Source organism: Salmo trutta, chromosome 16 (genome assembly GCF_901001165.1).
Source record: "Salmo trutta chromosome 16, fSalTru1.1, whole genome shotgun sequence".
In the NCBI taxonomy this organism is placed as follows: domain Eukaryota; kingdom Metazoa; phylum Chordata; class Actinopteri; order Salmoniformes; family Salmonidae; genus Salmo; species Salmo trutta.
The window spans coordinates 32724825-32746045 of record NC_042972.1 but is presented as its reverse complement, the minus strand read 5'-3'; the positions used below and the strand labels follow the sequence as shown (position 1 = coordinate 32746045).

The 21221-nt window shown below is 41.9% G+C and overlaps 2 protein-coding genes across 2 annotated transcripts in view; one reads left to right on the top strand and one right to left on the bottom strand.

Annotated features, from left to right (window-relative positions):
- Positions 1 to 5930, top strand: part of LOC115150572 (activin receptor type-1B) — a 32457-nt gene extending 26527 nt beyond the window's left edge. The window contains exons 3-9 of the mRNA XM_029694007.1: positions 719 to 985; positions 1211 to 1441; positions 1589 to 1756; positions 2206 to 2362; positions 2498 to 2622; positions 3597 to 3727; positions 4971 to 5930. Coding sequence (XP_029549867.1) covers positions 719 to 985; positions 1211 to 1441; positions 1589 to 1756; positions 2206 to 2362; positions 2498 to 2622; positions 3597 to 3727; positions 4971 to 5096 — 1205 coding nt within the window. The 3' untranslated portion in view covers positions 5097 to 5930. The remainder of the gene's footprint in view (positions 1 to 718; positions 986 to 1210; positions 1442 to 1588; positions 1757 to 2205; positions 2363 to 2497; positions 2623 to 3596; positions 3728 to 4970) is intronic.
- Positions 5931 to 10418: 4488 nt separating this feature from the next.
- Positions 10419 to 16575, bottom strand: LOC115150573 (5'-AMP-activated protein kinase subunit gamma-1). The gene is made up of 13 exons (XM_029694008.1): positions 16387 to 16575; positions 15023 to 15074; positions 14621 to 14721; positions 14437 to 14518; positions 14260 to 14318; positions 13980 to 14025; positions 13830 to 13884; positions 13573 to 13699; positions 13138 to 13303; positions 12991 to 13028; positions 12396 to 12542; positions 12101 to 12206; positions 10419 to 11914 (listed from the first exon to the last, which is right to left on the bottom strand). Exons 1-12 carry the CDS (start codon positions 16393 to 16395, stop codon positions 12102 to 12104), a joined length of 987 nt encoding a protein of 328 aa, XP_029549868.1. The 5' UTR covers positions 16396 to 16575; the 3' UTR covers positions 10419 to 11914; position 12101.
- Positions 16576 to 21221: the final 4646 nt, after the last annotated feature.

The following is a 21221-nucleotide window of genomic DNA, read 5'->3' as shown; positions in this document are numbered from 1 at the left end:
GGCGTCGTGTGGGCGAGCACTTTGCCGATGTCAACGTTGTGAAAAGAGTGCCCCGTGGTGGAGGGGTTACGGTATGGGCAGGCACAAGCTGCTGACAACTAACACAATTGCATTTTATTGATGACAATTTGAATGCACAGAGACACCATGACGAGATCATGAGGGCCATTGTTGTGCCATTCATCCGCCGCCATCACCTCATGTTTCAGCAAGATAATGCACAGCCATCACCCATGTGTGCAGATCCTTGTGACAATTCCTGGAAGCAGAAAATGTCCCAGTTCTTCCATGGCCTGCATAATCACCAGACATGTCATCCAGTGTTTGGGATGCTCTGGATCGATGTGTACGACGGCATGTTCCAGCAACTTCGCACTGCCTTTGAAGAGGAGTGTGACATTTCACAGGCCACAATCAACAGCCTGATCATCTCTATAGGAAGGAGATGTGTCGCGCTGCATGAAGTAAATGGTGGTCACAACAAATACTGACTGGTTTTCTGATCCATACTGCTAGCTTTTTTTATGCATCTGTTTGTCACAGATACTTATCTGTATTCCCAGTCATGTGAAATCCATAGATTAGGGCCTAATGAATTTATTTAAATTGACTGATTTCCTTATATGAACTGTAACTCAGTAAAATCTTTGAATTTGTAATGTGTTGTGTTTTTATATTTTTGTATTTATTCTCATTGTCTCTCTTCCCTCTTTCTCAGTGACGTTGCGGCCGGGCCTGGGGGGCGGCTTTGGCCCTGACGGTACATGGGGTCCAGTGGAGCTGGTGGCAGTAGTCGCAGGGCCTGTCTGCCTGCTGTGTGTGCTGCTAATCATGGCTGTGTTCCTGTTCCAGTACCACCAGAGGGCCTACAGCCACAGGCAGAGGCTGGAGGTGGAGGACCCCTCCTGTGATCACCTCTACATGGCCAAGGACAAGACCCTGCAGGACCTCATTTACGACATGTCCACCTCTGGATCAGGATCCGGTCAGTACAGCACAGCTGGGGCTCTCTAGGGGTCTGAGCGATCTCAATAAATGTGTGACTGTAGCTTTAATGATGTCTTCCATAGATAAAGAAGATCCATAGGGGGAAATGTGGTTGATATTAGGCAATGTGATTCATTGTCTGACCACATATTCCTCTCTCTCTTTTTGCCTTGTCTCTGTGTCCCGTATGCCTCGGTCCTCTCCCTCTTCTGTCTCTGTGCAGGCCTCCCTCTGTTTGTCCAGCGGACGGTAGCCAGGACCATCGTGCTGCAGGAGATCATAGGGAAGGGGCGTTTCGGAGAGGTATGGCGGGGCCGCTGGAGAGGAGGAGACGTGGCGGTGAAGATCTTCTCGTCCAGAGAGGAACGCTCCTGGTTCCGGGAGGCTGAGATCTACCAGACCGTCATGCTGCGCCACGAGAACATCCTGGGATTCATTGCCGCGGACAACAAAGGTAAACACTGGCCGTCGTCATGTGACATCACATAAAATATATTCCCCTTCGAAAGGCACTTCTTGTAGCGTTCAGGTCAGTATTTCGTATTAGGTGGTGTAGGGTCTAACAATTGGTCTCTAAACTTAGTCTCTCTTTCTCTCATAGATAATGGCACATGGACCCAGCTGTGGCTGGTGTCAGACTACCACGAGTATGGCTCTCTGTTTGACTACCTGAACCGCTACTCCGTCACCATCGAGGGCATGATCAAACTGGCACTGTCGGCTGCCAGCGGCCTGGCACACCTGCACATGGAGATCCTGGGCACACAGGGTGAGTGTGTGAGTGTGTTGTACTTGTGCCCATGTGCAAACTGGATTGCATGTTGCTGTATGTGTCAAATCTTCTGGGCTCTTCGATTTGTTCCCTACTCCACCTTTTCCTGGCCTGGGCAAACAGTGAATGTAGGCCATGCTTCCTAGCTGATAGGAAACTCTAGTTCAGGGTTGTTGATCTGCCTAGTTTGATTTGCATAGCAGCCCCTCTAAAGTAAAGCATCTATTGATAGTTCAGTTATTAACATCATTCAAAAAAAATGAAATGTTGTCGACTGTCATTGGAAGCCCATTGGAAGTATACTGCAGATAACCATGATCAATGTTTGATTTAAATGAATTGGAAATCATAAACACCTGTTTCACACGAACATGTTACATAAGTTCCATTGATTGTCAGGAATGCAGTAATTGTCAGGTAGTCTAACTCTCTTTGCCTTCCTCTAGGTAAGCCTGGTATTGCCCATCGGGACCTCAAGTCTAAGAACATCCTGGTGAAGAAAAACAGTACCTGTGCCATCGCTGACCTTGGGCTGGCAGTGCGCCACGAGTCCACCACCGACACCATAGACATCGCTCCCAACCAGAGAGTGGGCACCAAGAGGTACAAACACACATACCATCAACCTTAAGAAGTACTTGATTTCTCTCCCCCCCCCCCCTCCCACATCCCACAACACATACCGCCACCTATCAGAGATATAGACCAGCTTACAAAGACTTATTTTCTCTGTGTCAGGTACATGGCCCCTGAGGTTCTGGATGAGAGCATCAACATGAGGCACTTTGATTCGTTTAAGTGTGCAGACATCTACGCTCTGGGGCTGGTGTACTGGGAGATCACACGCCGCTGCAACGCTGGAGGTCAGACAGGCTCCCCCTCAGCACACTCTGGCTGGGTTCCAACTGGCACCCTAATTGGCCATATCAGGGATCATCAACTAGATTTAGCCTCGGGACGATTTTTTTTCTTGAGCGGATGGTCAGGGGGCCGGAACATAATTACAAATAATTTGCAGACTGCAAATTGACCCAAGAAGCCCAAAGAGATATAATATTTGATTAAAACGTAATCTTTGCAAACCTTTCTTATATTTGTATACAATCACATACACTGAATGTACAAAACATGAGACTGACCAGGTGAATCCAGGTGAAAGTTATGATCCCTTATTGATTTAACTTGTTAAATCCACTTCAATCAGTGTAGATGGAGGAGACAGGTAAAATAATGATTTTTTTAACCTTAAGACAATTGAGACATGGATTGTGTGTGTGCCATTCAGAGGGTGAATGGGCAAGACAAAAAATGTAGGTGCCATTGAATGGGGTATGGTAGTAGGTGCCAGGTGCACCAGTTTGAAGAACTGCAACACTGCTAGGTTTTTCATGCTCAACGGTTTCCTGTGTGTATCAAGAATGATCCACCACCCATAGGACATCCAGACAACTTGACACAAGTGTGGGGTCAACATGGGGGGCTGTTCTTAATGTTTGGTACACTCAGTGTATATCTCTCTATTATGCGTGGGAGTACTTTGGAACCGATTTCCAAAATTAAAATAACTTGAAGCTGATTTGCTGGTGTTTTCAGTCTTTTATGTCCAACAATAAAAAATACAAAAACTTGGGACCAAATAAAATCACATGTGCGCCGAATTCGGCACGCCAGTTGGGAACCCTGCCCTATTTATTACCCATAGGACTCCCTATAGTAGTGCACGATATAGGGAAAAGGATGTCATTTGCGATGCATACAGTATCTCAATGTAGTTAAAAGTTTAATTCATCATCAATTAGAAACTGGGCCTTACCTGACCTTTGATCTCTGCCCCTAGGTATCCATGAGGAGTACCAGCTGCCCTACTATGATCTGGTGCCCTCTGACCCCTCCATAGAGGAGATGAGGAAGGTGGTGTGTGACCAGAAACTACGGCCCAACGTGCCCAACTGGTGGCAGAGCTACGAGGTAGGGACGGACACATGTAGATAGATATGCATGCTCTTTTAAGGTCAATCAAACAATCCTATTATGATAGCACAGCAGTTGCTCACTAATATGAAAGTGTCACTGGTTTCTTACAAGTATTACATTGTATACTTGTGTATTTTAAATGAAGTATGTTCATTTGCCGGGCTTGTTCTCTGGGGATGCATTGGTGGTTTTGATAAGCTTGTTTAGCCCTGTGCATATCTGCACCATATTTGCATGTATGACTTTATCTAATCTAATTTTCTTCATGTTCGCTCAACCCTACTTTACCCCAGAGCTCTAGATAACACACTACATTATCCCAGAGCTCTAGATAACACACTACATTATCCCAGAGCTCTAGATAACACTCTACATTATCCCAGAGTTCTAGATAATTCTCTACATTATCCCAGAGCTCTAGATAACACACTACATTATCCCAGAGCTCTAGATAACACTCTACATTATCCCAGAGTTCTAGATAACACTACATTATCCCAGAGCTCTAGATAACACACTACATTATCCCAGAGCTCTAGATAACACACTACATTATCCCAGAGCTCTAGATAACACACTACATTATCCCAGAGCTCTAGATAACACTCTACATTATCCCAGAGTTCTAGATAACACACTACATTATCCCAGAGCTCTAGATAACACACTACATTATCCCAGAGCTCTAGATAACACACTACATTATCCCAGAGCTCTAGATAACACTCTACATTATCCCAGAGTTCTAGATAATTCTCTACATTATCCCAGAGCTCTAGATAACACACTACATTATCCCAGAGCTCTAGATAACACACTACATTATCCCAGAGCTCTAGATAACACACTACATTATCCCAGCGCTCTAGATAACACTCTACATTATCCCAGAGCTCTAGATAACACACTACATTATCCCAGAGCTCTAGATAACACTCTACATTATCCCAGAGCTCTAGATAACACACTATATTATCCCAGAGCTCTAGATAACACACTACATTATCCCAGAGCTCTAGATAACACACTACATTATCCCAGAGCTCTAGATAACACTACATTATCCCAGAGCTCTAGATAACACTCTACATTATCCCAGAGCTCTAGATAACACTCTACATTATCCCAGAGCTTTAGATACGCACTACATTATCCCAGAGCTTTAGATAACACTCTACATTATCCCAGAGCTTTAAGATAACTCTACTTTATCTCTCCTTCTTTTCCTCCCCCCCAGGCCCTGCGTGTAATGGGGAAGATCATGAGGGAGTGTTGGTACGCCAACGGAGCCGCCCGCCTCACCGCCCTGCGCATTAAGAAGACCCTGTCCCAGCTGAGTGTCCAGGAGGACATCAAAGTCTGAGAGGGTTCCGTCCCAAAGACCTGAGAAGAGCGCTAGGGACCCTGTCCCGCACTAAAGTATACTGAGAGAGAAAGAGCGGGGGACAGTGTCTTTTCCAATGAATGCACAAGCTAACAAAAGAAAAGAATGCAATGACAAAAGCAAAATGTAAAAAGAACACTATATTAAAACTTTCCTGCCAGTCTTTTTAAAGCCACCACTGTTTGAGTTGTGACAAGCCCTACCTCGCCTATTCAGCCAAAACTACTGACCTTCCCTGTCCCCAACCTACCCCACCCTTCTGTCCCTGCAGCCCCCCTTCCCCGTTCTGTTCCTACTAAAATGGCTGCCAACGCAATTACTACTACTACTACTACTACTACTACTACTACTACTACTACTGCCCCTGACAATGCCCATGTTAATCTCAACGGCAGGATATATACTGTATACAACTGTGTATTTATTAACAGAATGTGTAATTTAATTCTAAACCTTTTTTTTTCTTCTTTTTTTCTTCTTTTTTTAGTAACTTTCCCCAAAGACTTATCAAAGGACACTAATGGACACCCTATACATTAATTTATTTTTGTTCTGTTTGTCTTTATACTGTATTCATGCCATGTTGACTCGATGTTGGGAGAGGTCTGACTGTTTTCAGTGTTTTCTTTGTCAGGGAGTATATAAGGGGAAGGTAAAGTCTTTCTATGAATGCTGTGTAGGGGTCATTCCACCAATTCGGTGCCTTTTGAGATATCTAACTTGGTGGGGGAAAAAACGTTTGATTTCTCCACATTTTTACATTCTGTCATAAAGAGCACATGTTCAACTTAATAAAAAAAACATGTTTTCCCATCTCGAGGTTAAATCAACAACAAAAAAAGACTAGTATGTACCTAGTAAAGTATATAGGTTGACTAACAGTGTTGACGATTTCCTCTTAAATCAGCCATGAATCCTCTTGTCAGGGGAAATGGAAGCTTATTGTGTGCAACAGGGAGGGGCAATTGAATGCAAGCTCTTCACAAAAATATTTTAAAGATTCTAGCATGTCTATCTATGAGTAACATGGTTGATGTGTTATACTTGACCCACTCAGTTTCCCACCACAAAACACCAGAAAATGTCCAGAAAGAGTAGAACCTGCTCACTTGCTTTTACACTATTAGATGTTCAGAGTTCCACCATATTAAAAAGAGAGTTCAGTTCATGTAACAGGGTATTTTTATTCTCCTTAAAATTAATCATCACATTTAAAAATATATAATAATCTTCAGAAATGACTGTCAAAGCAAAAAAATAAATAAGGGCTTTGCAATTATGGTGAAAACTTGGAGCAATGTTGAGGTTAAAACCTCTACGGGATCGGTGTCCCTATCCCGGGACAGTTGAGATAACGTGCGCTAATGTGATTAGCATGACGTTGTAAGTAACAGTAAACTTTCCAGGACATAGACATGTCTTATATGGGCAGAAGTTTAAATTCTTGTTAATCTAACTGCACTGTCCAATTTACAGTAGCTATTAGAGTAAAAAAAGACCATGCTATTGTTTGAGGAGAGTGCACAACACAAAACTTTATCACAGCAACCGTTTTGATACATTCACCTCTGAAGGTAAATAATGTACTTACATTCAGTAATCTTGCTCTGATTTGTCATCCTGAGTGTCTCAGAGATAAAATGTAGGAACTGGGTTCTACAGTTTGAACCCCTACTGTCTCTGCTCCACACCCACCCCACCCGGCCATCTAGATGTGTGAAAGTTAGTGTATAAGCTAATGAGCCATCATCTATGACATTTTTGGGAGTGTGTACACTTAAATGTTGTATTACCATATCATTTTCTGTATGTTCTCTATAGTTATCTACTTGAAAATGTATCAATTGACCAGTTCGGGCACATTTGGGCAAACTTGATACAAAATATTGTCCAGTATTGCTATGCTTCACTGGATCAATCTGAAACGTTGCACACACACCGCTAAATTGCACCTAAACTGCAATATTACATTATGGCCTTACTCTTGCATTTCAAAGATGGAGAGAGAAAAAATTGAAATCGCATGTTTTTTTTGTTCGTATTATCTTTTACCATATCTAATGTGTTATTCTCCTACACTAATTTCCCATTTCCACAAACTGTTTCCTTTCAAATGGTATCAAGTATATGCACATCATTGCTTCAGGTCCTGAGCTATAGGCAGTTAGATTTGGGTATGTCATTTTAGATGAAAATTGGAAGGAAAAAAGGGTCCGAACCTTAAGAGGTTTTAAGTGGGTAAAAATCTTTCTGGAAGTCAGAGGTTGCATGGAGGGACAATTCAAAATGCTGGCACTTTAACAGAAACTCTGATTGAATTCTCCCTGTGGTCTATATTAAAGGGTACATCATTGAATATAACAGTCTTTTAAAATTCAATATTGGTGCACAATTTCTATTTAAAATATCAAAGGGAAGCAAAAGGCACTCATTTGTGGAAATGATCAAGTTGTAGACGGAGCTCTCTGTTGTACACAAACTAAGAAATTGTTTTTAAAAATCAATGAGGACCAAGTCTTCCTCATTTATCGGGTCATGTTATCTATCATTTATGGTAGCAGTGGACTGTGAGTCATTGAGAGATCAGCTTACATAGATTTAAAGAAACTATGTTTCCCATTACTACATCCATTGTTGTAATGGAACTCCTATTGCCCACTCAGAGGCAGGAGTGGTCCATACAAACACCTGGCTCTATGGTATTTCATGACGATGGACTGTATTGTAGCCATTTTGTAAACACACACATGAATTGCTGTTATGATTATTTTATTTTTTCTCACAATACCTCCATGTATGTTTCCCCTCATGTTATATTCTCCCTGACCGAGTATTATCACTGTACATACGATAACTTTTTTAGGTGTGACTATATATGACCCTTTTTTGAGTTTCCATTGATATTTTAATAATGTTTTGGAATGTTTGCCAACAGTTACACTGATTACTGGTCTTGGATGGGAGACAATTGGAGAGGCTTATGTGCTGTCAATCATCCACTGATAAACCAATGGAATATCTACAAAGCAACACTACTGTACACTGAGTCATTGAAAGCACATACTGAGTCCCTCCTATTTGATGTCTCCCATTACTATAGAACAGTATTTGATTTTTAATCTATTCCACTCCATATTCATAAATTATACCCCACCTACATTACCTCTTTGATATGCAAATTGTAAATAGTTTGTATGATGGATGATGATTTATCTGTCAAAAATCTTGTTTTCACCATGTATTTTGTTTTCAGGAAAATAATATGTACTGTTAAATTTGTCGCTTTATTTTATTTTTTGTTGAGCACATACTCAAAAGGTACTGCTGACGTGAAGTCTCCTTCCTTGTGTTCTTAATCCTGCCAGTTTGTTAGTTCCTAGAAAAGGCTCTACAGGGCCAATGTGTGCACTACTCACTCCACCTCAACCAAACCGTTCTCAACACTGTTTTACTGCAGATCACACCAGTGACAACAGAGGGTGTTTATAATATATTAATTAAGCATTTTAATCAAAGTTCTTCAGATTTGGTGATTGGTAAATACCTCTCACAGATTTCTTCACATTTTCATAAAGCTCAGTAACAGTGATGAGTCACCAGACCCTATGTACAGAGTGCTTATTCAGTGTGGCTGTAGCACAAAAAGATTGTTGTTAAACTTTTTTGCGGTAAAATTAATACTACTGATACTTATCAATGCTGTTCCCCAGGAAATATGTATGGCCTGTATGCATTTATTTGATTTAATTTGTGTTCGTTTATGACCATGTCACGCTCGCCTGTACTGTATATTATTTGTTTATAGTTCTTGGGAGATGTCCAAGAGGACTTGGCGTGTGTACATGTGCATATTTTTCCTGAAAATGTGGTTGCTTATGTTTTTGGCTGTGAGTGGTAGTCGGAGCCTGGGTGTTGTCTGCGTACTGTTAGGTGAGTTGAGATTTTCTGTCCTTGGTCGGGGAGTGATCCTATGTAAACGTCAAAGGCCATGGATGGGATGTGTCTCTATGGCCTTGTTTTGAGCACATACTGTTAAGGGGAATTATGACAAGATTAAATGTTGTATGCTGTTGTATTGCACTATGGAGTGTTTAAGCAGTAAGGCACGAGGTGGTGTGGTATATGGCCAATATACTACAGCTTAGGGCTGTTCTTATGCGCAACGCAGAGTTCCTGGACACAGCCCTTAGCTGTGGTATATTGGCAATATACCACAAACCTCCGAGGTGCCTTATTGCTATTATAAACTGGTTACCAACATAATTAGAGCAGTAAAAAGAAATGTTTTGTCATACGGTCTGATATACCACGGCTGTCAGCCAATCGGCATTCAGTGCTCGAACCACCCAGTTAATGAAGCGACGAATGATAACGCCCAGGTCTCTTTGTCCAGATATCTGGACAAAGAAATCAAAATAAGATTTTAAAACCAAGTGAAAACCTTTTCAGGACTAGTATCAATCATGTATATAGGTAATATTATATAGCCTATAGTAATAAATACAACTGATTTCCTACATAGTTTTTGTCTTTATTTGCTCACACCAGTATGTACACCTAATGCAAAAACAGTTTATAATACTGCATTTGTGTATGCATCTTCCAATGTTTTTCAGATGCAACCTTAATTCTGTCTTCCTTCTTAATTCCCTGTAATAATGCTTTGTCCACAGTTGCTGATTTGTGTGGTCAGCAGTCTCATTACCCTGACTTAGGACTAGATTGTATCAGATCTGCACTAGCCTACACCCGCATAGCAGTAGTTTTGGAGGTCGGCAGTGCTTTAGAGCCGTCAAATCCACAAGCGACTCCCGGCATTATACCTAAAGCAGACATTGCTATTGGCTGTATGGTGTTTGTATTTAATGATCTCCATTAGCTGCTGCCAAGACAGCAGCTACTCTTCCTGGGGTCCAGCAACAAAGGCATTTCCATTAAGATAAATCCCATGCAGACTTGATAAAAATTCTCATTTTGTTTAATGAGTGTCATTTCTATATAGCCTACACTTTCTCGTTTGGAAATTAACGAGTGAGACGGGTGTGGCTTTTTGACAACGATCACACAAGCAGCTGCTCACCGATTTGAACATTTGAAAGCGCCAACGCAGGTACACCGCCGACATCTTCTATCGCCGGTTAATTCTTGATCTGATTAAATCTAGGCCATAGTGTTACATCACATCCTGCTCGTCCCCACAACCGTCGACTGACCTACACCCACTCAGTTACACATCAACCCTACTGCTTCACCAAGACAAAACACATTCAAAAGTGCATACATGTCAAAAACAACCCCATGTAAGAGAAATAATATTTATTGCTCATGCATCAAACTAGAACTTCACATGAGTAGTAGAAAAAAGACGGCATTTACATACTTGTACTCATCTTATTCATACCAAAAGTCAATTTTGAAAAGTAAAAATGTACTGACTCAATGGCCCAAGGAAGTCCTTTTCATAAGTCGAGATTGGTTTGCCCTCAGAATGTAAAAAGAAAGAAAATGGTGGCGGTAATGAAAGGCTAAAATTGAATCCTATAACAAGGATGAAAGAAAATGGAATAGACACAGCAAAAATATAATGTCTAATGCTTCACTGATATACCCCCAATACAATCATGATGATAGCTCAGAAGCACTTAACATCCAATCAGAAGGACTAGAAAAGGCTCACAAGCAAAAGTGAACGAATCCATCATGATCAATCCACACTCACGCTACATGTTGTTGAAAACTGTCTAAAGAAATATTGTTGGGATTGGGAAATGAGAAACTTAAAAAGGCAAAATAATTTCTCATGTAGCTCTAGAATGACTTTGAGGAACAAGGCAAGCCCTAACAGCAGCCTTATGTTATGGTTCACGGTGTAGCACTTTCTCCAGTCTTCGGAGTCTAACTGAATGCATGTCAAGACAAACAAGGACACACTGACTAAACCCCCCCCCAACAAAAAAAAATTAAGAGCACTTTAGCAACAGAAATAATCTAAATAAAACATTGTTATATTTACAAATATGAATTGGTTGTGCATCAATATATAAAAGGAGTAAAACTCTAAAATGACATCTACAGCAGTTCCATCTCCGACAATCCAGACTTCACCTCCTGTAACCAAGGCAGCGGAGTTGCCGTTGTAGATTTGTATATCTTCAAGTTCCACTGTGACATTCTTTAACCTGCGATCCATGATTGGCTGGCTAGTTGTGCTTTAGAGATACCAGACCTATAAGGATGATGGGTGAAGGAATGCTGCTCAGTTTCAGGCCAGGGAGGGAAGTTACTGACTCCTCTCTCCAGTGTAGCTACAGACCAAATGGGAGAGAATAGGTGGGGAATGGATTTGTCTGAGAAGTGGCAAATTGATCCCCATCATTCCTGTACTGTATAGGTCCACCACCTGTATTTACAGAGGAGAGACACTAGGTTGTGTTAGGCTGCCCAGAATGGACATACAGCTCCACTCCATTGGCTACTTCTGGTCCTGCTTCTTGTTTGGGTCTTTTTGGTTGCTTGGGTTTTGGCTTGGTTTACAATGTTCCTGTATGTCCCTTGTTACTGTACGTGTCTATATTGCTGGATTGAGAAAGTCAATGGGACTTCACATTTGTAATCCGAGAGAAAGAGATGTCCTCCTGTGTTGTAGATGTACATTTCTACATGAGGGGATGTAGAAGATTCTTATCTTTCCCTCTCTCGCGTCACTCCTCTTTCTCCCTCTTCCCAGATCCTCATTTTCTCTATCCTTCCTCATCTTTTTGGAGGAATATTTCCTTTATCACTCCCTCAAGCAGTTCCTGAAATACAAAACACCAGATGAATCTTTAGTTCAACTTGACAATTATTTAAATCCTTTAAAAAAAAAAAACACAAAACAATTTACAGGTAAGACATTACCTCTCAGAACTGAGTTGAAGCTAAATTACATTCACATTGTTTTCATTTGATGTATCAAGGTCAGTGAATAGAGAAGGTTTGTTTACCTTAGTCTGCTTCTTCATTAGTGAGAACCAGTGCCTGGAGGATGTCTGAGAGAGAGACGATGCCCTTCACCACCTCCTGCTCATCGACCACCACCAGCCTGTGCACCTGAGAGAGAAGATAGAAAAACAAAACCATAAGTTACAAACTAAAAGCCAAGAATAGATCTCAGCACCTGTGTGTATTACATTATGTGTGTACTACTTCTATTGACCTTGACAAACGCCCAGGAAACGGTTTAAATTGTCAACCCAAACAATAATAAAGTGTATACACAGGTGTCTCCAGCTCTCTCACCTCTGCCTCCACCAATCTGTTGATGATGGACTCCAGTGTGTCGTGTGTGTTGCAGGTGAGCACTCCCTCAAAATACTGAGAGCGGTGCTGCAGTGCTTTGGTCACAGTCACATCCAGGTTGTTGTACATCTTCTCTGCTGCTAGGTTCTGTGTGGGGGACATTATTACTTCTCAATGCTGCTTGTGTTCGGTACTGTATTTGGATAGCAGAGATGAAAACACACAGACAGACGCATACTGTCATCTAGGGGTTAGTGGAGTCCAGTGCAGAGTGAGCCAACTTGCTCTTGTTTCCTCAGCCTAAAGGCTAATAAACTCCAGCCAGTCCGCTGGTCGATAACAGCCCACAGGCTCCATATACTGCCTGCCCACTGGGTAAGAGACCCATTGATCTAGAACAGGAGAGACTTACTTTGGTCTGCACTGAATTCTTTGCCTTTATAAAATACTCTCACAGCACAAGGATACAGACAATTTTGGTTACGGTCTTTCTGTTTGGTCTCATTGTCGGTCTCTCACAAACAATATTTTCTGCTAACCAGTGACTATTCTGTTTAAATACCGCCCATTGGTAGCATAGCTGTCCAGTACTTACAATGACATCAAATTTGGAGTAAATGTCCACCACTCGTCCTGTGTGTGAGAGAGAGAAACATGGGTACATGAGAACTACCTAACATTTACAACAGGAGAGTGTCTGGGTCAGACATGTTTAACCAACTGTCCCGTCTCCCTAACTTACCGTTGTCATCAACGACAGGCAAGGCAGACACTCTCTGGTCCACGAAGATGCCCAGTGCTGTGTAGAGGGGTGTGTCAGAACGCACCACTGCAATCTTATGGAATGTCCCGATGCCAAGCTCCTCTAGAGTCTGGCCTAAGAAGGCAGGTTTCGCCATCTCCGATATCTGGGAGGAAAATAACACACAATGTTCCACTAATGCAAGTGGCTTGAAAAATACAGAAATGAAACACGGTATATTTTGCCTCAAAAGAATGAATAAACACTTGTGTGGACTTTATTAACAAGGCCTACAGTTGTAACAGTGCTCTTGTCCTACCTTACCTACTGCCGAGAATGAGACATTGAGATGTCAAGGAACAGCAGATGATAAAATGTGGTAAAAGAGATGAACGGGGAGAGTGTAAGAAAGAGAGGATCACAAGAAAGACTCACAAAGAGCTTGAGGAACTTGAGGATCCTCTTGTGAGTGAGGATGTATAGGGTGTTCCCTGTCAGAGGGTCGACCACAGGCAGTCTGTGGATCTTATTCTTCAGCAGAGACGATACAGCATCATACAGACTGAAACAGGGAGGAAGCGGAAATTGTATACATATCAAACAGTGCCAGTAAGTAACCGAATTGATCTCAAGCTGATTGAACCAACTGTCCAGTGACAACCCTCAGCATCTCACCATGGCAGTAGACCTACCTTGCGTTAGGGGATATGCTGACGAGGGGCTTGAAGGAGTCTTGAAGGTAGACTTCTATGGTGAAGGAGAACAGAAAAGGTACTAGTTAATCTACTGGCTCCAGAAGGCTATCAGTCACTTATTATTACACAGTTAATGAATGCCCTTACCTCTCCACGTCTCTATCTTGTGCTCCTCCAGCTCATATATCTGCACCTGAAACATTAGAACAGGAGAAACTGCTGACTAAAATAACAAGGGGGGTGAGAGGCATGAAGGTCAACTGTTCAATAGACAGAAGGATGTGCGCTGCAAATCATGTCTCGTGCCTTTTCACCCTCTACCACCACTATGATTCAAAATGTGAAATTGAGATAGGGTATCCTATAAACAAGCAAACACAGAAACAGTGGACGTCGAGGGCAGGCTGAAAGCTAGGACAGGCCTTACCAAAGGAGACTTGTAGTAGCGATGGAGGATGTTGATGAAGTCTGTGATGGTCAGCATACCTGCAGTGAGAGATCAGCAGGAGAACATGGTCACCAGAGTCCAACGGGACTCTACTCATTGTGCATTCGAAATTTGCCAAAAGCCCAGCCAGCAAAAGGTGATGGACTCTACTCTTACCTACAAAACACTGCTTCTTACTGTCCCAGAGTGGCGCTGCTCTCACCCCATTGGACACCAGAGCGAAAAACGCCTTCTTTACCTATGGAGATATGAACACAGTTATACACACACAAACACAAAGCAGCATCTTTGGTACAGATTTATTTGACAGGAAGGAGTTAAAAGCAGGATGTGGTCTTGCCTGCAGTGAAGTATCGAACACCACCAACTTGGAGCTGGTAGGGACCAAGTCATAGCACCGATGAGACTTCATAAACCGGGTGTAGACATTATAATCTGGGTCTGAGGAGGAAAGGGAAAGGGTTCAACTTACTGTCCATTCCTTATACGCATTTACAATTGTAATAGTTTTGTATTTAAAAAGAGCTGCCTCAATAGATTCCAGAATTTATCACAATGTCACACTTTCAGGATTCCTTCCAACATAGGCAAAATAATGCTTTTTAAAAACTCATGTAAAAGAAAAGCACATTAACAATTTCTCACCATGCATAGGATTAAGATTACCTCATCATGCATCGCTATTTATCCTTTCATTGCTGTCTATTACACTATGCATTAACAGTAAAAGGTGGCTCTTTACCTCCTAGAAGTGGCTCCTTTTTACAATCCACATCATCAACAGCAAGTGGAATCTGAAAGAGAGTATAAGTTCATTGACTCATTTCCCCCAGGCAAGGCAAAATTCTAAGGAAATTAAATATCTTATGTTCTCTACAAGAACCCAAGGCTTTTTATATTCATTACCACCAATGTGTTAGTCATGGATAGTCATCGCATTGTTATATCAGGAATATAAAGTACATTTACATTTTACATTTATGTCATTTAGCAGACGCTCTTATCCAGAGCGACTTACAAATTGGTGCATTCACCTTCTGATATCCAGTGGAACAACCACTTTACAACAGTACATCTATATCTTTTTTGGGGGGGGGGGGGGGGGGGGGGAGGGGGTTAGAAGGATTACTTTATCCTATCCCAGTAGCCAACATACTGCTGTTTGAAAGTGGTTAAATGTTTGATCACTCCTCCTAATCAGCAACAAACACTCTGCAGGGCACAGGTGCACTGCACCAACACAAATGGCTTTATTTAGCCCCTACTGAGGAATGGGAGTAATTATGTGACTGTCCTTGTCACATTTAGATATAAGAACCTTTGGACAGAAAAGGTAGCCGGATCATAGCTCAGATATTAGACAGTTCATGCAGTCAATGTAACATTAAAGGAAAAATCTGCACAAAAAACAACAACTAGTATTTAGGTCATTTGTCCACTGTTGATACAGTCCCACAATGTTTTGTGTGACAGCAGACAACTTTTCAAGATATTGGACATTCAAAAAGCAATGCCACTTGCCACATCATCATATGATGCATTTTCGATCATCATGATGTAGCAAGTGTCACTTGCTTCCTGAAAGTCTAATATCTTGAAAACTTGACAGCTGGCATGCAAAACATTGTGGGACTGTATCAACAGTGGACTAATTAAAACATATAGTTCGAGTGGATTTTCCCTTTAACACGACAGGTAATGTTATCTCACCTAGTTCGCCATGTAGAAGACAAAGCATCTTAACCTCTCTGAAATGATAACTGGGGCTTAACAATGTCAACAGCTAATGATGGCCTACAATAAGAGGTCATGATGTAAACTAGTACTGTAACGTTAACTAGCTAAGGTTACTGGCTGGAATGTGAACACAACAGATGCAGCAAACTAACGACGTTAGCTAACTAGTTACGCAGGCTACCAGTAGTTATGACACACAACCACAGATAACCAAGCTAATCTTGCTGGCTAGCTGGCTTAGCCTGGCTAGCTAATCATGTATCATCTTGAATGTAGCTAGCAAACATCAAGTACTATGATTGGCTAGCTAGGGTAGGCTAACGTTACTAGATACTTTAGCCTTGCTGGCGGTGTAGCTAAGCTACTTACACACTCCATATTCCATGCACTGGCTCGCCCTTGCTTGATCCTGTAAGGTAGCGACGTAACTACTGTTTCTCACGACGGACTTCTTCCCGAGGTATATACGTTATTTGTTAAACTGGAGCTAGACGACGAGAGACAAGCATTGAAACTCCCCGGAAGCGCGAGAGATTGCCCTCTCTACTTGACTTCCGATTACGCATGACCGCGAAAAAAGTGTGAGTCGGGGTGCTCGGGAGATCCCACCCTCAAAGTCAAAATTGGCTATTATCGTAAAAAATCATGAAAAAAAGTGCTTTTTCGTCTTCATTTAAGGTTAGGGGTAGGCATAAGGTTAGCAGTGTGGTTAAGGTTAGGTTTAAAATCTGACTTTAATAAGATACATTGTAGAAATATGTTTCTCTTTTTATGTCCGTCACTGACAATAACCACATATATATAAAACATCACGACAGCTGTGATGGAAATAGTACTTTCGGTACAATTTTTTAAATACCAAGAGATAATTTGTTCGTTGGACATGGTGGGATCTTTTTGTGTAAATGTGGAGTGGCAATGACATGGTGTGTAGTCCTCCCACTATGACTAGAGAAATCATGCAGTTAATAGAGCCCCACAGTGGAGGTGTCATAATAGCCATAGAAACTAGCGGTCAAACATGGAAATGGTTCCAATCATTTTTTTACAATTCATTTTTCCCATAGGGAGTTTTAGAAACACTTAAAATAACGGCTGTGTTTTGTGTAGGCTTACCCTGGCGTGACTTTTTGATAACCATGTAAATGTCTCTCAGACAAGGTGACTTTTATCAATAATTCAGCTCTATTTACTCTCAGATTCGAAAACGCTAATAAGTATCAAAGTAGACATCATGCAAGACTACAAATCCCTGCAAGCTCCTGCACATCATCTCTAGCTGACACCTTTTCTAACAGGTACTGTGTCAATTTAAAACTTGCACAACACAGTTCCCAGAATTGTCCATTTAAAGAAATGTAGCCAATTTATTCATTTATTTCTACATTCAGCTAACATTAGATAGTTAATCCAGAGAGTTTTGCCTTTACCTCGATTCGGCAGTCTCCTCCAGATCATCATGACATTTGTAGTTCTTTATGATAGCCTAATTAGCATTTCATTTTGGGGGAATATATTGATAAAAAATCACCTCCTAGAGAGATTTGCATAGTTATCAAAACAACAGGCTAGGATAAGCCTACACAAAATACAGCCTTTATTTTAAGTGTTTCTAAAATCCCCTATGAAAAGTGAATAGTAAGAAAATGAGTGGAACCATTTCTTTGTTTGACTGCTAGGTTTAATGGGTATTATGACTCATACTGTTGTACTCTATTAGGCTACAGTTTAAACAAGTAATGATGAACTTCACAGGGTGGTGAAAGTGCCCAGTGATCTTGATGCTCCTTTCCAATAAATAATCAAGGGTCTTATTCTGGTGACATGATGATCGATGCTTGACTGCCATTTGACAAATAAAAATATTCTCTATAAAAATTCTTATCCATAATAATCTCATCATGTAGACTAGCCTACCCACACAGCCTACCCGCACTGTATCTGGGAGCTGTTGGCTAGAGCTTGTGCCAAGGCCAGTGTAGGAACATTTACTATTTAACGCAACAGTTTATGTGACAAAACAATCAGTAGAGTTGAAAATGCGATGGAAAAACATTGAACTTCAGATTTTTATTTGGTACATGGACATTTTATTGAAAAAGTACATTTTGTGTGTGCTACGTCATCACACACTGATTTTTATCTGCAACAAATCGTTTGTTGGAAACACCACTGGTGGGGAAATGCGCATATTTTCTTAATGCATATTTTTGAATATTCGCATGAAAATCTGTCGCCAATTGGATGGAAGCCTAGCTACTCACTCAATTAGCCATGTCAGCTAATCTTTTTTTTGATTGGTATGTTAGTCTAGCCAGCTATCTAAAGTTGTACTAATCATTGCCGAATACTGACCGGGCACGCAAGGCATGACCTCCAGGGGGCCCCATTGATTTTGTTAGTCACTCTCAGATACCATATTAAAATGGCATAAGTCATGGCAAAATTTGTAGAAATGATGGAAATTCATTTTAAAACTCAGTGGCATGTATTCATGGATGTCAAGGGAAGCCAGCCCCTCCTCCCAAACAAGAAAATAACATCAAATATCTTTCATCTCTGTGTTTCATAATTTTCCTTCAATTCACAAGAGACTGAATGTATCTCACTGGAAAAAGCATCCGAGCGAGCGAAACAGTGCCCCTCTGTATGTGTAGTCCATCTATCTGATGCTGTCTGGTAAAAAATAGTAAGACATCGTTGCCGCCCGTAGCATTAGATGAAAGGGAAGCCATCGAGCATTTGGCCTCCCTTGATTAAAAAAAAGTATAAAATAATAGCCAATCAGCATTGGGCTAAACCTAAACTGAGCGAGCCCAACTATGAATGGTCCTGGTGCACCCAATAAAAAAGTGTTAAGGGAAGCCAGTTTGGATTTGGCTTCACAGCAATCACATCACATCAAAAACCAAACGTCATTTACAGAAAAAACTTGAATTGTTGCATCTCATTGTGTTGTTGTCCTCCGGTGGCTAGCTAGCTAGCTAAAATTGTCCCTTTCCTAAATTAGCCATGGATGGAGATAGGGATTTGTACTTGTGGTTTGACATAATACTCCGTACTGGCCAATGATTATAACGCCGCGTCTGATCTAACCATTCACATACATTGTGCACCCCTTGCCTGAGAGGATGGATGTTCAATATGTAGCTAGATGTAGTAGGCTAATGTTAACTAGTGGTCTCATCATTGCCCATGAAAGGAAGTTTGGCTAGCATGCAAGCATTTTAGCCAGGTAGCCTAGGACAACAAAAACTAAAAGCATGTACTGTGTAACAATCATACACATTGGCGTTTCTCTACAAGTAGGGTGAATCAACATGTTTTTTCATGTTTTTTCTACACACACAAATCAGTACCATGGACAGCCACATAATGTTTAGCTTACATTGATTGGACTAAATCGTTTTGGGTATATTTTAGTGGTTCTGTATTCTGCATAGGTGATTTGATGATGTTGAAATGTTAAAGTTGAAATGGTGCTGGAATAGTGGAGGCAGCTTCTGTTTTCTTTGACTTGCGGTAGCCTAACTCTCCGTGGTTCTAAATTAATTGTTATTTAGTAGTCCGAAAATTTTGGAAACATTAACTTGCTTGACCATTCTGTAGGTCATGTAACTGTTCATTACACACAATATGCTTTGTGGACTTCACCAGACAGATGTTGCTCTCTGGTTGTGTGATGAAACACAGGTGTGGTTGAATTTATTCTGCCAGTGTCGTCTTATTGTCTCGGCTTTAGGCTTATATACACTATATATGTAAAATTATGTGGACACCCCCTTCAAATTAGTGGATACGGCTATTTCAGCCACACCCATTGCTGACAGGTGTATAAAATCGAGGACACAGCCATGCAATCTCCACAGACAAACATTGACAGTAGAACGGCCTTGCTGGCTTCCCGAGTGGTGCAGTGGTCTATAAGGCAGTGGTGCAGTGGTCTAATGCTTAAGGCGTCACTACAGACCGATCCTAGGCTGTTTCACAGCTGGCCGTGACCGGGAGACACACGAGGCGTCGTCCGGGCTAGGAGAGGATTTGGCCGTTCGGGATTTCCTTGTCCCATCACGCTCTAGCGATTCCTTGTGGCGGGCTGGGCGCCTGCAAGCTGACTTCGGTCGCCAGCTGGACGGTGTTTCCTCCGACACATTGGTGGGGTTGGCTTCCGGGTTCAGCGAGCAGTGTGTCAAGAAGCATGGCTCTTGACCTTCACCTTTCCTGAGTCCATAGGGGAGACAAGACTGGATATCATGAAATTGGGGAGAAAAAGGGTTAAAAAAATAAATAATTTTTATCAAGAATGGCCTTACTGAAGCGCTCAGTGACTTTCAACGTGGCTGCATCATAGGATGCCACGTTTCCAACAAGTCAGTTTGTAACATTTCTGCTCTACTAGAGCTGCCCCGGGCCAACTGTAGGTGCTGTTATTGTGAAGTGGAAACGTCTAGGAGCAACAACGGCTCTGCCGTGAAGTGCTAGGCCCCACAAGCGCACAGAACAGGACCACCGAGTGCTGTAGCACATTGCGCGTAAAAATCGTCTGTCCTCGGTTTCAACACTCACTACCGAGTTCACAAGCCTAAGATCACCATGCGAAATGCCAAGTGGTGTAAAGCTCACCGCCATTCGACTCTGGAGCAGTGGAAACGCGCTTCCCAGAGTGATGAATAACGCTTCATCGTCTGGCAGTCCGACAGGACGAATCTGGGTATGGCAGATGCCAGGAGAATGCTACCTGCCCGAATGCATAGTACCAACTGTAAAGATTGGTGGAGGAGAAGTAATGTCCTGGGGCTATTTTTTCATGGTTTGGGCTAGGCCCCTTAGTTCCAGTGAAGGGAAATATTAATGCTTCAGCATACAATGACATTCTAGACGATTCTGTGCTTCCAACTTTGTGGCAACAGTTTGGGGAAGGCCCTTTCCTGTTTCAACATGACAATGCCCCCGTGCACAAAGTGAGGTCCATACAGAAATGGTTTGTCGAGATCGGTGTGGAAGGCTTGCACAGAGCCCTGACCTCAACCCCATCAAACACCTTCGGGATGAAATGGAACGCCGACTGCGAGCCAGGCCTACTCGCCCAACATCAGTGCCGACCTCACTAATGCTCTTGTGGCTGAATGGAAGAAAGTCCCTGCAGCAATGTTCCAGCATCTAGTGGAAAGCCTTCCCAGAAGAGTGGAGGCTGTTATAGCAGC

Excerpts from the sequence above, each read along its gene's own strand:
- LOC115150573 (XM_029694008.1), bottom strand. Across the intron at positions 14,519-14,620 it reads TGTTCGATACTTCACTGCAG|GTAAAGAAGGCGTTTTTCGC; the intron begins GCAAGACCACAT and ends ATATCTCCATAG. Across the intron at positions 14,026-14,259 it reads GCTACTACAAGTCTCCTTTG|GTGCAGATATATGAGCTGGA; the intron begins GTAAGGCCTGTC and ends CTAATGTTTCAG.